At 31.6% G+C, this 17,558-nt stretch overlaps 1 protein-coding gene across 2 annotated transcripts in view; it reads right to left on the bottom strand.

Moving 5' to 3' along the window:
* The window catches only part of LOC128192931 (protein GPR107-like), a 34,836-nt gene that overhangs the window by 6,827 nt on the left and 10,451 nt on the right, over positions 1-17,558 (bottom strand). For both annotated transcript variants that reach the window (XM_052866021.1, XM_052866020.1), the window contains 10 exons: positions 17,323-17,373; positions 17,083-17,192; positions 15,989-16,062; positions 14,177-14,460; positions 9,987-10,091; positions 6,732-6,865; positions 5,861-5,936; positions 5,686-5,759; positions 2,493-2,610; positions 2,053-2,183 (listed from right to left, as the gene is read on the bottom strand). In XM_052866021.1, coding sequence (XP_052721981.1) covers positions 2,053-2,183; positions 2,493-2,610; positions 5,686-5,759; positions 5,861-5,936; positions 6,732-6,865; positions 9,987-10,091; positions 14,177-14,460; positions 15,989-16,062; positions 17,083-17,192; positions 17,323-17,373 — 1,157 coding nt within the window. The remainder of the gene's footprint in view (positions 1-2,052; positions 2,184-2,492; positions 2,611-5,685; positions 5,760-5,860; positions 5,937-6,731; positions 6,866-9,986; positions 10,092-14,176; positions 14,461-15,988; positions 16,063-17,082; positions 17,193-17,322; positions 17,374-17,558) is intronic.

The following is a 17,558-nucleotide window of genomic DNA, read 5'->3' as shown; positions in this document are numbered from 1 at the left end:
CTGATGGGAGTTGATTTTATGGATTATTATTAGGTTTTAAAATCAACGATATGTAATTCCAAATGCCAAGCAGATTGCTTATTAGCTGTATTAGAATGATGCATTTTTTTCTACGTGTAATACCGGTTTAAATTTTTTTGTTTTCCAACAAGAATTATGACAAAATTCCATAGGAATCGTATTGTATAATATTAATAGATAGAATTAATTTCATCAAACGATGTATCAGTAATCAAAATATTTCTGGATATCTTAGGAATAGACCAATATTGAACTCTTGTCTCGTTCAACCAGCCAGAGGTTATTATCGTCTCTTTCAACCAAACACTCAGCTGTCTCTGTAAATCTCCAACAAGCAGAGAGACTCTCTGCTTGTTGGAGATTCTGGTTGAACAAGAACACCTGAATTCAATACAGTCTATTCCGAATTCATATGACTACAAAAATATTTTAATTTGTAGTATCATTTAAAATTTGACAATTTTCAAAGTATTTATAAATAAATATCCTTGAAAAACAATGCTTCTGAATACATTACATTGCATTTATCGATTATTTTCAAGTACTAAGTCTTGTCAATGGCTATTTGTGCTTAGGTCCAAACACTGTTTCACTTCAGGTTTGCCCAATGAAGGCCAGACTCATACAAAAAAAAATCTTGACAACAAAAAAAAAACAATTATGATATCTTACCAGTCATATCAGCAAAATACTAGAATATGCAATTTCCTATATAATCTTCTTGAAAATACACTTGAATTGCTGATATTAATAAATAAATATACAGCACTGCGAAAATCACTATATTGGAACACTATCTCAGCTGGGGCCAGGCTTTGAACTCACGACTTCTAGAATTACGCCCCTGGCAGTGAGCAGCCCCGGCTCTAACCACTTGGCCATTTAGGCATATATTCATTTACAAGTAAACTTTTATCTTTTTGAAAATAATTATAAAAATAATAATTTTTATTGGAACTCTTTATTACTATGAGATAAAGAAAAGATGCTTGAGGAACGTGTCGTCTGCATGGCCTTAATAGTTGCTGAGAAAAATGCAACAAAATTTTAAGGACAGACAGACACACAAACATTAAACAGTAAACCCCTCTCCTTTGGAGCAAGGGTATAATTACTAATAATAAATCAAGCATTGCCTCTTGATGAGTACAAAATCCTTTTAACTTGTATAGTTAACCAAGTTTAGAACAGTCATATGTTCCTGCAGACCAATATATTTGAAAAAGTACATGTAGTCTCTAGACTTGTTATTTCCTGAGCAGATTGAGTGGGAAAAAGGATGAGAATGTCTGGCTTTTAATTTAAATAATATGAAAACAGAGAATTTATTAGGGGAAAAGAAAATCTTTGCTGCAATTTATTAGTCAGGTTTGTAACCGACTTATTACAGAAATACATTGGGTTGATAAGTCTCATAGAGTCATAAAGGGCTAGGCGAATATATCAGGTTGATCAGTCTCTTAGACGGCGAGGCAAAGATCTTCAAAATTCCATGTGTAAAAGTGGCTTACATTTCCTCCAATTTAACACATGAACAGTCAAACACATAAAAATCTCATTCCTACCTTTCAAAAAATCTTTGGAAATCTTTGCTACACCCTTATACATGTATTTTTATAATGTTTTGTTGCTGTTTGATTTTACCGGTAATCCTTTTATCCCTTTCCTGTTTGAGCAAATCTCAATGTTCATGTAAAGCCAATATTTTAATATAAATTCTGTACTTTTCAAAGAATAGGTTCATTAATAAGCACTTGAGATTTTTTTTGCACTCCGCCTCTTCCACTAAGTAAGTCTCACTAAACTCAAATTTTGACATATTTTTTTCTTAAACTCTACAAATCACAACGGTAACCATACTGTAAATTATTATTTGGTATAGAAAAATTCAATATATATTCACTTTAAAATTTTGAATGTTTTCCCCATATCTTTATACAAAACTCTTTTTCTTTAGGAGATTTATTAAATCTATAAAAATGGCCACGACCATCCGGCGCTAGCCTCTCAATATATTCACGAAGTACATACCAAAGAACAGGGAAAAGAATGGCCCCACAGCACAAGAGGTCCACCAGTATGAAGACCTGCTGCCATATGGCGTACTCAGACTGCCCTTCTTCACTCTCCTCTATAATGATGTAGGCAATGTTGTCTAGGATCTACAGTGTTAGAGCTCACAGTCAAACTATAGTTAGCCAACATCATTCTACAGTTAAATGTATTTGTCAAGAAATGAAGGAAATGTTTCAAACAATCTCAACTTCAATTTCTAGGCTTTTACATAATGCATGTACAACACAAGCAATTCCTTCCAGTGTATACAGTTTCTGTACATAAATAATTGTCGGTTCTATTGTTCACTATTAAAGAATGATGTTATCAAAATTGCCAAAATTGATCAATTTGCTTCTTTTAATGATTTAATAAAAGTAACTCTTTAACAGACAGAAAGTCTTTCATCCCTTTACCTGAAGAGGAATAACAACCAGAAACAGTTTCTTTTCTTTGTCTGAAAAGACATGTTTGACAAAAGTCCAGCCTGTTCCAATCAGCAGAATGGTCACAAACAACAAAGCTCCTCGAGATCTGAAAAAAATTACAAATTACCGTAAATCCTGTTTTATATCGCGAGTCACAAAACTTGCAAAAATGGGGAAAATAGGTAGCATTTTTAATTTGCGCCAGTCATTTTTTGCGATTAAAAACGTTTCTTATAAAAAATAATACAGAATATAATTTCTGCGTATTCAATAATTTGCAGTTTAAAAGATATCGCGAAAAAAGCGCAAATTAGATTATCGCGAAAATTACCGGATATACGGTAACTTATGCCTCAACATATTTTTGCAGACATTACTATGACAGATCTACCAAAAATTTTCCAATATTTTAATGCAGAGCTCTTCTAATAATGGAGATTAATTCAACATAAAAATCAACCCAATCACAACTTTTCAGGCCTTTCTGGCAGGCTGTGAAAAACACCTCAAATGTATTACCTAAGCGTCCATGACAACCCCCCTTTTTATAAAACTTGATATAAATACAACACATTTTATGATTTGTTGAGATGTAAGCTAGACTTCATCAAAGTAAATGATATACCCTAAAATATAAGACAGAAGCAACTTATAAGGCTGTCTAGCCCGATACTTATTTTAATTGGAGGCGACTCTATTTTGTATAAAATTCTAACATCCAGTAATGTTAATACATTTGAGGTGTTTTCCCGAGCCTGCTGGAAAGGCCCGAGAAGTTGCAATTGGGCCACAACCATTGAGCCCTCAGTAAGAATGAAATTATTTCATTGCATGGTGTTAATTTTCAGCAAAAAATATTTACACCGAGTAATGTATTTTCTTTAGTTTTTTGTTTTTTTTAACAAACTAATAAGCAGTTACTTTTTCAAGCACAAAATCAGATGAAACCAGTTTGATTGAAGTCGATTTAAACAAGCAATTCATTTTCAACAACAGTAATTTGTCTTTTGGACATTTTTTCATTTGCAGATTCTCAAATCAAACTGAAGTGAAAAGTTTGTAATGACACTTTTGTAACTGACGATATTGATTTAAATTTGTAATGTACATTAATTTGAGGTACTATCAGCTGAGTCAGACTGTTTTATGACAAATTCATTATAATATTTCTTACAAAGGATCTTACAAAGGATCTTAATTTATTCCTTTGATCAAATCCTATGAGATTAATTTAGATTTTAGGCCTGAACTGATGGCTTTCTAGGTCAAAATTCATGCAGAAATAGACCGTTTCACTGTAAAATGATGGTTTAGCAAACTTTGAAGCTTAATTTAAGAATAACAAGCACAATATGCTTGGTTCTAAATGAAAATTAAAAAAACTTAGAAATATGTACAGTAGAAAATATCAAATGAACTTTGATTTTTAAATGTGATTTTTTCCAGGAAATTGATCCCCCATACAGGTCAATTCTTTTGTTATATACAAGTGATCCTATGCTAAAAACATATTACGAATTATAGCTATATCTAAGTTTTTTTCTTTGGTTCTTTGAAAGAACTATATATGATATTAGTCAAATTTGGCCCCCATAATTCGCTAATTTTAAAGTGATTCAGGTACATTAAGCTGTTGTGTTATATAAAAGAGTTGACATGAAATATGTTTTTCACCTATTTATTTGATTTATATGCACTCACTGGCAGTATACGACATCAGAAGTGACGCTATTTTAATAATTCAATCAACATCAGTCAAAAATTGACATTTTTTTTAAATCTTTTTTCGAATTGGAAATATAGAGCGACTCTTTGAACAAGAACGAACTTTTTGTCACTTTTAAGTACTGGAGATATACATCTTTGGTGAAAAATTTTTGTTTGTTCAAGCAGTCGCTCAACGTTTCCTGAAAGAAAAACTGCTTCAAAACAAGCCGTTTTATGCTAAAAATGCGAAAGTGGCGGGAATAGGTAAACTTTATGATGTCATATTTTTAAATTGTGGGCACTAAAATCAAAATGAAAATTATGAAAAAACTTCAAATGTATATTTGTTCAAATAAAACTAAGAATAACAGTAAAATGACAATGTTCATTTAAAGGAGCCTCTTAGGTGCAAACCATATATTAATTATACTGTAAATTCCTTATATTTCGCAAGTACATTGTACTTAATTCCACGATCCCGCTGTTTTGTATCAAATCGCGAGAATATAAAATTGCTAACGCAGAACTTGTTATCCTTATTTTTGACAGTTCTCAACTCTAAGAAAAATAATGGCAAGATTTTAAAATCCGCGAAGGGTGCTTCTCGCGATTTTACGCGGATATTAGTTCCATGCGTTTAATTATAGGAATCAACAGTAGTCCTTTATTATTAAGAAAGAACTTTTTTCTGTACTTCATACCTGTATTAACCATCAAAGAAAGTATTTTATTATTTGAATAATTTTTCAATCACAGATTTTTGCAACAACATTATCTTTTGCTGAAAATTCAAAATTCCCTCCTCGTGAAATCAATCACTATATATCAAGGTTCTTGTTCCATCATGCAAACACTTACGCATTGAATGCTTATTTTTGGATGTCGTAGGTCCTATAACACACCAAGTATTGCAGACAAATTGAATATTAAAATGTTATTAAGTTTGCTTTCCCAACTAAAAATATAGTACTAGAAACTTTGAAGAGAAAAACAATTTTTATGAACTAGTAGATATGATTTGATGATTATTTTTCATAACTACATATCAAATTAGCTATGAAGATTTGAGCTTTTCACTTAATCTTGCAATAATATATACACTCAAAACATGTGATGACTCATGGCACATAAACAGGCTAAGTGTATTCCTCACAAATTTTCAATGCAAACATAAGGGGAAATTTACACTGAATGTAAATATTTTTATATGAATATTGTCAAAAAAAAAAGATACAAACGAAACAAAAACCAGACGATTGCTAGAAGGCTGCATTAGCTCGACGCCTTAAAAAACCACCACTCTGATTACCAGTATATATTTTTGTTGTTTGACACCAACTTAAGAAAATGATATGATTAAGTAACTATAATGTATCTGGACAGAAGGATTTGATTTTTTCCAAATGAGATATTTAATACCATTAGATTTAGCTTAAAAAAGCTCTCTGCAGAAAAATTCAGTTCGGGTACTTACAGATAGACAATGTAGTATAATATGGCCCAAGCTTCCTCATGCATTCCTTCTACAGCAATGAAGTGCATGTTTACCTGTATGTGAAAAAAATTTTGACAGCTGAAAGAGGTTTTTCGAACAAATTTCATTTTTTTGTTTTTTGTGTTTTTGATCATTACTATACTTTTATACTTACAGCGTTGAAGAGATTTGAAAGTGCCTTTACCATCACTACAGCAAACATAAGATAATGCATTGTGTATACATCATCCCTGAAAATAAATGTATAAAGTAATCTTAACAATAAGTTCTATGGATTAGATTGAAATGTGAAACAAAGCTGAAGGTTAAAGTTCAGATTACAGGTAAGAATTTTTTCAGCCATTCAATTTACAAATACACAATACACAGTAAAACTGGGCAATTCTAACCATCACAATTAAAAAAGGAGAATTACATTGATTTAAAATGGAATCATATACGGTACAAATTGTGCAGCATTAAAGATATAAGGACCATTGAAAAAGGGTAAGAAGCCATGACAAAAGCAGTGAAATGTATAAACAGAGCCATTTTAACAAGACCTTGGATATTTGGTAGGACATAACTATTTTTTTCTTTTATCAAAACAAGAAATGATGCTGGTTTCTAGTGAAATATGCAAAGATTGCATTGTCTTAGCTCAAAAGCCAGACAAATCTTGTTGATTTCAAAGAGCCATGGCTGAGTGACCAACAAAGAAATAGACAGGACTATGTCACGTTGCTGTTTGACATTATTATCCAAAGCCCAAGCTCTTGTTAAAATGGTTCTAAAACATCATTTTTCAATTAGCAAGTCAATTTTGGTCAATAATATTTAAACGCAAAACATTACTTCGGTAATACCCAATAAGAGGCGAACTTTATTTGAGAATAATGCACATTTTTCAATCATTTTTCACCACTTCCTTCCCTTTCCTTTTTAATACATGTGTACATATATGTTCAGCATCAAACCTGATGTTACAGATGGTAATTTAAGGAAGTAAGAAAAAAAAAAGGGAAAACGATTAAAGAAGTTCATACTTAACACGGCGTAAAATAACCATCCAGACAACCCCAGCGATGAAGAACAATACGGAGAGGATGAAGAAGAGCGTGGGAATGGGGATGTCGCCTGCTGACAAGTAGTTATTGTCGTTCCTCTCCTCTATATCAATCTAGTGGACGAAAATCAATCAAATTTAAAAATCATATCATGGAGGTTGGGTGGACGAAACATCATTTATCAGGCCTACTACATTTTGTTTAAATTATTTGTTTAGCTATAAATTATCATGTATTGAACAAAATTCCACATTTTTCAGCTTAGAATTTTAAGAAAGTTTTCCTAGTATTTTTTTCAAAAAAGCTCTTCTTAGGTGATTTAAATACAGTTAAGCTTCGATATCTCAAACACCGATATCTCGAATGCAATGGATATGTCAAAGTGATTTTTAAGTCCCAACCACCTATTTTTAGAGTAATTTACCCTCGATATCATGAATATTTGGATATCTCAAAGTTTTTCAACAGCCCCATCTAGTTTTAAATAACGAAGTTTGACTGTAGTTCAAAATGGACATGACCACCCATCCCTCTTACAGTAAACGAAAACAATCATTTCTTGTATCTGAAGCTCTTTATTATCTATGCATATATGGCTACTGACACAAACTGGAAATTGCTACACAGTGAAACCCCCATCCTTTTTTCTTTTAATGTAAATTAAAATTATATACATATTTTACATATGTGGACATTTTTCCTGTGTAAGAAATAAAATGCATTAGACCCCTTAATTATGGATCCGACAAAATTGATAAAAACCCAAAATACAAGTCTGTCCTTACCATTACCTTTAAAAGAATAATTTACCCCTTAACTTACTGGAAGACTGAAAGAAAATCAAAGTACATGTTCTCATGATTGCAAAGTAGATAAGATGTACTATGTGGATGGCACATTTATTGAAGTGAGATGAAAATAGTCCAAAATCTTTGAAGCTGAGATTAACTCAGTGCCAAACTAACAGATAGAAATATGGACTCCAGTACTCGAAAGACAAAACTCTGTATCATGGAAAGGAAAATTGAAAAAAACAAGACGCAAATATAAGCGGGGCAATTATAAAGTCTCCCAAATGAACAAGGCCATCATTGGGAGTAGGGATGACCAACACAGACAAAAAAGATTTAGAACATGATTATTTTTATTTCTGAAGTTTCATGATGTTCCCCGGCATCTTTTACTATACATCAGGTGAACCAACATGACCCAAGGAACAAAAATATATATGGTTAAAGGTTGGGGATCTTAAAGGTTTTCAAGATATTCGGGCACTTCTTCTATTCCTGTTTGAGGGGGGTCAGGACCACCTCCGGGGCCCATAACCTACATACCATGTGATTCCCCTTAACACAAAAAACAAGATTATATATGGTTTAGGGATGGGGATCTTGGCAGTTTCAAATATTCAAACACTTCCTGGTTGAGGGGTTCAGGACCACCCCAAGGGCCATAACCTACATACCATTGGATGCCCCTTAACACATGAAACAAGAATACATATGGGTTTTGTTTCTTTTTGGGGGGGGGGGGTTAACTGTTTTCAAGATATTCGGGCACTTACTGTTTAAGAGGGGTCAGGACCTCCCCCAGGGCCCATGATCTACATACCATTTGATGCCCCTTGACACAAGGAACAATAATGTATATGGTTTAGGGGTGGGGATCGTAACCATTTTCAAGTTATTTGTGCACTTCCTGTTTGAAGGGGGTCAGGACCACTGTGTTTGAGAGACTTAATTTTCATGTAAACCGCATATTTTATAGCAGGAAAATCCCTACCCACCAGACTTTTTTCCGAGAAAAAAAACCCTTGATTTTATACGAAACTTTTAAGCGCTTTGAATACATTATTAATGCATGCACAGGATTAAACTTAGTAAAACTTTCATTAGGCCAAAATAAATTTATGATTTGTTTCTCAGGCTCCACCGCTCAAACTTTTTCATCATTATTTTCCCGGATTTTTCAGATCTTATCATTATTGGTTTTCTCTATTATGAAATCTAAGTAAATTAAGATGCATCAGATACATCTTCTCAGGGACTAACCTAGGGGCGACTTGGGCGAAATACTCACTTTGTGGTTGCTAAATTCACCAAAATTTCCTCAGAACAGCAGAAAGAGCAGTTAAAGCCCCCTTGTATTTTGAGTTTGTGTAAATTAACCGAAAGGCAATAAAAGAATAATTATCTAATTTAAAAGACGATTTTTTTTAGCTTCAGTTAACCCCTGTAGTGATTAATAACTAGCGACTGTCTTATCTTCAGAGGTTATAAATACGGCTGTTGCAACCACATACTGTGCATTGAAAATCACATCGAAGTTTATTATTTTAGTGCTGATATTACAATTACTTGGTAACCTGTAATTAATCTTTTACTCTCCCAAATTAATGCTAAGATAATCATAAAACCATTTTTCTACAGTTATATTCAAAATTAACAGATTGACGATATGATAGTTGTACTTTGGTCAAATGTTTGGACTATTACCTCCAAAAGTACACAGAAGTACAGAGACTGATTAAATTTGTCATTTAGCTAACACAATTACTAAAAAAGAAATGCAAATAATCAGTTTTAGCCTTTTGTTCATAATTTGTTCATAATTAAGAACACTATCGATCAGATGTCCACAAAAATTTCATTCATTTTCATCACATAGGTTGCACTTACTAAAATTAATTTTGATATACAGATTTATTGTACAATATCTAGGTCAAATTTGATTTTGGGAATGGCTGAGCAATTTTTGACAGAGTTATGCCCCTTGACTTTGAAAAATTCGAATTATTTGCAGTTTCAATTCATTTTCTTTGCACTTACTCAAACTTACTTACAAACTAACTCAAGTTTGGTATACAGATTTATCATTACAATATCTAGGTCAACTTCAATTTATCGAAGTAATCGAGTAATTTTTGACAGAGTTATGCCCCTTGGACTTTGAAAATTATTTACAGTTTCTGTTCATTTCCTTTGCAGAGGTCTCCAAGGGAAGGGGCATATGACCATCTCTTGTTTTCATCGTCATTGACCTCTTAAGTGTGCATTGATTTATGACAAATGCAATCAAAAAATAATATTACATGTACGTCAGACTGCACCTGCATTTCATGATCACTAAATTATCAACAAATGCTAACAACCTGTTGTTTATCACATTAGAATCATATGCATTGCTATTGGTTGATTCAAAACTTGAAAGCGCAGCATTTCCTAGAAGACTAACCTGCATTTCAAAAGTTGAATGCACATTCCTTCCATACTGGAAACAATTGTGAAAGTAGAGATTATACAACCCTTCTTCCTGTTCTGAATCGACATTTATTCCAAACTGAAAAAGACAAACATGCCACTATTATTATACTTGTATATTAAACTAATTTTTTTTTACAGGCAGTAGCTTTAAAGTCCAGGTTTTGGTCTGTAAAGCTGCTTGGTACTGAATTTTGGCCAATTAGGTATTGTATGATTTTTCTAAAAACCATATTTCATCTAAATATGAACCGTCATTAAATTAAACCTTAAATTTTCGGTATTGGAATGTAATTAAGCTCAAGCATCATGGAAGTGTAAACAATCATAATCCATTTAGAGTTGTCCATCCAGCATTAATTTTACACAAATAGAATTCAATTAGATCTTTTGAAGAGGTACACTTAGGTTTATTTTTTAGTAATTTGATTCTGTTTGTAACACGCTCTGATTGACTGAATTATTTAATACCATATAAAGAATGTTGCCAACTTCACAAAAAGACCTATGTCAAAAACACATTAATTCGCCCTTACGTAATGTTTGAATTTTGTACAATTCAATGTCATATAATATTTTAAAGATAAAATGACAGTTTAAATCTACAGTTAATAACAAAATATCAAATTACAAACCTTGAAACATGCTACCAGGCTTGGGGCGAATTACATTGTAAAGTAATGCATTACATTACCATTACTTCAGGAATTTGGGCATTAAATTACCATTACCATTACTTGATTTTCTTGAAGTAATGCATTACATTACCATTACATGAGTAAAGTAATGCATTACCATTACCATTACTTTTTTTTAAAAGTAAAGCTAATAAAGAGTTTTTGCAAATGTTTCAAATATACAACACTCTTTAACATATCTACAGCTTCATGCTCAATATCAGGTTCAAATTCAATGAATAAACAAGAGTCATTCTTTATTTGCTCAATATATAATCATATTGTGCCAATATGAACAACATATTACATAAGTAAAATGATATTTATAGACATTTGGCATGATACAATATCAGATATGAAATAGAGACACAGGATAACATGCGTAACAAAAAACAATTTATGAAATAATGTTGCGGTTTTTAAAAGCTAAATATAGATATATCCCCAGATTATACAAATCTTTATAATTTTGGACACTTAATTCTATTAATTTATAAACAGATGATTTTTCCCAGTTATATATCTTAATATTTTTTATTCATATTTCTTTTTACGGAGGACACTTTAAGACAAATGATTGCTGTTGCACTTTATGATCAAAGTTTCAAAGGGTTCATCTTTTAAATGCATCCATCTTCTTGGCTATATACTAAATAAATGTTTTGCAGGAGCAGACAAAGCTTGGACTGGAAGATACTGTTTGACGATCTTTATCTTAGGATATATTAAGTGCAATAATAGATTAAATACATAAATCTTGTATTTTCTATCAGTCCAAACTAATGTACAGTGTAATTAATTTACAAGAGAGAGAGACAGAGAGAAAGAGAGAGAAAATAAGTAAGATTATTTTCAAATAGGGTATAATATTGGAAGTGATATTGATTTTCATCATGAATGGACAGTGCATTCATTTTGCTTTTAAAGGTGCATGTCTGTCTCCTATTCTATTGTGACTTAGCGAGGGGAAGGGGATTGGGGTGTAGCGCTTCTTATAACAATAGATTGTTTTGATACTTAGATTATCCTGGGGGCATAGTTTGTTGTTGACACATTTCTTATTGAAGTGCAAACTAATTGGAGTAAATTGTTTAAATGATTAAAAACTCTTAATAACAACACTCTTAAAAATGTTATGAAATTGTGCTGTTATCTTTAGTAATATAAACAATTCAAAAATGAATTTTAAAAAACCTTTTTTAATAAAACATGTACAATTAAAACATTTTTTTCTCAATAAGAATTATTTCTTTCTTCTTTAAAAATAAATATAATCAAATTCAATTTCAACTATTCATTTATTCATCACATTTTTTTTAGTGAACATGCATAAATATGCAAAGTAATGCCATGTAATGCCAGCATTACACTAGATTTTGGAAAGTAATGCATTACATTATCATTACTTGTAATGCTAATTTTGAGGCATTACACATTACTAGCATTACTTTGAAAACATGTAATGCATTGCAATGCATTACCATTACATTTAGCATTACCCCAAGCCTGCATGCTACTATACCAGTTGCACGGTTTTGTTTGGTTCGCTTTTTGAATGGTACGGTTTGCTTTGTGAACGGTAATTATGACAAGCTTTTTTCACCAGTTATATGATGTATTATTCAATTTAATTAAAACAAGATATCTGTGAGCCAATGCTCACTAGTGATACCCCTGCTCTGATGTGATATGCAAAATAAGCAAAAAGTTGGTATACCATTGGTACAAAAATATATCCCACAATATGACATGCCAAAACAAATAGCATGACAAAATTTCAAGCATCTCTGATGAATAGTTGCTGAGAAATCTTTGACGAAAATTTGTTTGAAAATTTTGGCTAATAATAAACAAAGTTGTCATTTAACAGGAAGTTGACGACCAATTGGTACAAAAATATATCCCACGACATAACAAGCCGAAACAAATAGTGTGTTAAAATTTCAAGCATCTGCGATAGCTGCAGAGAAAAATGCAACAGAAATTTTTGTACCGAATTACAAGTACCAACATTATGAAAAGTACTCTATAATATGTTGTTAGTGCATCAGATTTTGCGCAGGTGCATGTAAACAATCAGCTGTCTGAATAACCAGTCTACACGTAAAAATTTTTAATTCGAAAAAAAATACGACGTTTCCTCTGAAGTTAAAATAAAAAGAAACTAAACATGCTAACGAAAATCAAAACAAGCTAAAACCACCGTCCCAAATGAAAATGTCAACGCATTGAAATATTTAACCTCAATTTACTTCATATAAACGGCACAAATATATTTTGGATGTTTCAAATATTCCCTTCGCACGTAAACTGTTGCACAACAACCAAATTCATCTCCGTTCAACTTCAAAATGGCTGCTTCTAACATAGACTGGTCCTCTAAACTGGTTTTCGATATATGAATATCGAGCCCGAAGTTAAACTGAATGACCCCCATTCTCTCTGTCTTATTATTATTTTCGTAAATTACTCAAATTTGAAACAGAATTAGCCCTTAATTTCTGCAATTTATATTTTCCTTCCCATAAGGATGATTTATGCTAAATTACATTGAATTTGACTCAGTAGTTCTTGAGAAGATGATTTTTAAAAATGCATCCCCCTTTTTCTACAGTTTCGAGGTTTTCTCCGCTTTGAATGAAGATCGGTCTTTCATTTCTGCAATTTATATTTGCCTTCCCATAAGATGCTTTGTGCCAAATTTGGTTGAAATTGGCCAAGCGGTTTTAGAGAAGAAGTTCAAAATATAAAAAGTTTACAGACGGACTGACAGACGGACAAAATGTGATCAGAATAGCTCACTTGAGCTTTCAGCTCAGGTGAGCTTAAAAACAATTTTAACTTATTCAATATCTTCATAAATATTATTATCAACAAAAGAAAGATACATTTGATTGAAACTTACACCAATGCAACACACATGTAAATAATGAAAATATTCGGGCTTTGTTTACAAAACAAAGAATTATGACCTCTGTATCTTGCTTATAACTTGATGTTTGACTTTTAAATTTTGACATAGCATCAAAAACTTCTATATTTATCAGTTTAAACATTGAAAATGGAAAAATAAGATTTGAAAATTTTAAGTCAAATCGTGTCCAAGTCCCTTTAATAAGAAGGGAAATCACCAGTTTCCCTCTTGAAATTTCCTAAGTAAAATTTGTTTTGTAATACTTGGAAATACATTGCTTTAAATGATCAGAAAAAAACTACTCCATTGCTTATTAAATAATATAGATATGTGAAATAAAATCAATTTAATACAGCTTCCATAAAGTATGATATGCTAGTATGTCAGACCAAGCAACTTTAACCCAATTTTAGTGTTATATTTTTCTCCTTCAAATTGCTAGTATTTGTATTTGAATCTTATTTTTATACATGTAATAACTATTCTAAATTACTTGAATAACATGAAAAGATTTTCTTATAAATTCAACACAAATAAGTATTTACAAAAAGAAAGATTTCTCAATAGACTTACAGATACAGAATACCCATTTTTTGGATTCCCTTTGATAGGGATGGGTTCTGGATGCATGGGGTCTATGACACGTTTAGGAGTGGTGGTCTGAACTGGCACAGCTTTGGGGGCAGGTTCTGCAAGATCACTTCGCTTACGTCTCGCTGAATCATTTGTCTTTTGTACATTATCATGCTGCCCAGCTTTTGGAGGTGGATCCGTAAACTTGCTGGCGTTTGGCTTGCGCATCATTGAATGGTCACTCAAAGTTTTGCCAGTTTTTCCCATTGTAATAGAAGTTCTGACTGTGGAAGAAATAAAATATGGGGAAAGGGATTAGATACTTGCAAGGAATTTGAATTTTCAATGACACTTAAAGTATTACAGTATCTTAATTTTGATGAAAGAGTGAAATTGTGAAAATGTATATATATTATTGCAGTAATGTACATATAAGCAGGTAGGCTAATTGTTCTCAAATAATAATATAATAATATCTCATTACATATGTATTACTATTCTTTAAAATCAATTTTGTTACAAATTGATTGAAAGAAATGATTTCCCTATGAAAAAGTAAAAGAAATAGATGTAGCTTAAAAACATTTTGATCTTTGACTTCTAATTTGTCATAATGATTTTGACTGATCAAGTAAGATGCTTTCATACCAAGTGATCGAAGCTCATGTTTCAAAAGTTTTCAGTGTTTGTGCTAAGAGTTGAAAACTTTCAGTATGATAATTAACATGTATTTCCTTCACAAAAGGCACACACTGTGTAAGGTCTGGGAGTTTAAAGCAAATGGTGATTTGTTGCCATTTACTGTAATGGCCAATTCCATTTCCTGGTAGTATAACTTGTTTCAATAAACCTTATATAACAATTTAACAGCTATGAAATCAATTGCACATTAGATCATGCAAAAATCCTTAAATTGCTATTTTGGTATATGGTTCAATCGAGTAGTCTACAGTTATCAAAATCTCTGTGCTGTTTCAGTTCTCTGTTTAATAAATTTCAGTTAGTTTCCAGACACAAAGTGAGGATGATGACAACACAAGTTATGAAAAACAATCATGATTAATGTCTTTTACACTTTAAATATTTACAGTAGATACTGTATACAGGGTTATTTTTGCACTGTGATATTTTCGCTCTTCTTCACATGCAAACGGTTTTTTCCCCATCTCGTATTCCCCCCCAAAGGAAGTTGTGATTGAAGAGAGATAATTTGAGACATACCGTACTTAAATTCATGAATCATCCACTGACAACAAGGGTAAAAGGAAGGAAAACAAGAGGCCAATTTTCGAACTTATTTAGATTCAAAATAAACAAAGTCGTCATTTAACAGGAAGTTGAAGTCTACTTGGTACAAAAATAAATCCCTAATATATGGTATGCCTAAACAAACAGTGTGACAAAATTTGAAGCATCTGTTATAAATAGTTCGGATCCTAAGAAAATATTTTTACGGACAGACAGACACACAGACAGACATACACAGATACACAAGGGTATTACAATAAACCCTCATTTCCTTTGGAGCTGGGGTACAAAAACATATACTGTAAGTTGTTTTACTTCCACATTGTTAAAATTTCACGATTTCTCACAAAGTACTAATTGCGATGATTTTAATTTCACGCTGCCAAAAAATTGATCAGAATGTAAGCATTGAAACGTTTTTGAAAACTAATGATAGTATTCACAATGGCTTTGATTTCGCAGGAAAACAATGAATTGTGAACACAGTGAAATAAAAACCATCGTGATTATTTGCCAATCTACAGTATTTATAATGTATGATACATAATTAAATTTTCTACTAACGAGATGTTTGCATGTGTGCTTTCTCAGATATCTCTAACATAGAAATATCCTCTCCATACTTCAGAATTGTCATCCTGAAAAAAAAAAAACAGAAGATAAAAATAAATTTTATCTGTATCATTTGAAATTATCTAAGCAATATACTAACTCAACATTCATTGCTAAAGTGATCCATTAAAACTAAACCTAAAATACTCTGCAAGACCAATTCAATGTGGACTTAAATTTTGACCCATGGATGAAACAATTTAAAAGGTTTAAAACTTTTCAGGTAATAGAGGCTGGAAAGTCAACAAATTATCCTTCTGATCTGCCATAAACTTTAAAATATGACAATTTTTGCCATACACTATTATTTAGTAAAGAAAAAAATCCAAATATATTGGCTTTAAAATTTGAACGTTTTCTTATATCTCAATACAAATGTACACGATTCTTCTTCTGAAGGATGTAAACATAGCCTAAAAATGGCCAAGACCATCACGCTCTCTTAAGACTGATTTAAAGGGGATACAGTAAAACACAGTTAAAACGAAACACACTTATAATGAATTGACACTTACAACGAATTGATTTTCATACCCCGTGACTTTATTACATGTAGTAAACTTGAGGGATATGACGAATTATGCATAAAATGAAGTAAAATTGATCATCCCTGGGACTTTGTTATAAGCGTGTTTTACTGTACAATTTTGTGGGTAACTGTCCTACTCAGAAAATAACATCAGTACATGTAATTACAAATTTTAGTGTCTATTTTTACAGATATTAATTTATTGGGAATTAATATTCATTAAATCCTCAAACATAAAGCAAATACAATTAATGGTGAATTCACATACCATATGTAATAATTTATTTATTCAATGTACAGATCATCTTTAAGATAAAAAGTTTTCCAAACTTTCATTTATAAATGTTGGTTCAACATGTATTCCATAAGAACTAATATGCATGAATAAATCATATGATTAAACACAGATTACCAGTTCTTCATATTTTTAGAAATTCAAACTGATTGCAAGAAAAGCTGAGTTCCTGAACTATACAGTTGACATATTTTTTTTTCAGTCAAATGAATTCAAACTTACTGATTCGACGAAAACTTCATTCTAAAAAATATAATGGACATGGTCTTCTCTTTGAATATGTTAGCTGGGTCTATGATGGATAAAATGCAGTTCTTGTCCTGATTATCCTCCTTCAAAAGAAAATGTGCCAATTTTATCCTTCTCTCTCTCCCCCTCTCTCCCTCTCTAGGCATTAAAACCTTGACCTTTGATCATTGAAATAAAAATTAAATGATAAATAGAAAGTATCAAAATCCTTACCAGATATGAAGCAACTCCACTGCTTTCACTTTTATCCAAAGTAAACCCAAACTATGAACAATGAAATAATGAAAATGTTAACAAAAAATTAGATAAGATTATATGAATAGATTACGTATATCATCTTTAGACCTATTTTGTCATTGACTTTTAAATACGGTGGCTATATACATATTGATTAATGATATCGACAAAGTTTAAAGAAACAGATAAAAAATTTTTCTTTACAATTAGAA

This window comes from Crassostrea angulata, chromosome 7 (assembly GCF_025612915.1).
Source record: "Crassostrea angulata isolate pt1a10 chromosome 7, ASM2561291v2, whole genome shotgun sequence".
Taxonomy (NCBI): Eukaryota; Metazoa; Mollusca; class Bivalvia; order Ostreida; family Ostreidae; genus Magallana; species Magallana angulata.
The sequence above is the reverse complement of the archived record's forward strand: the minus strand, read 5'-3'. Positions and strand labels throughout refer to the sequence as shown.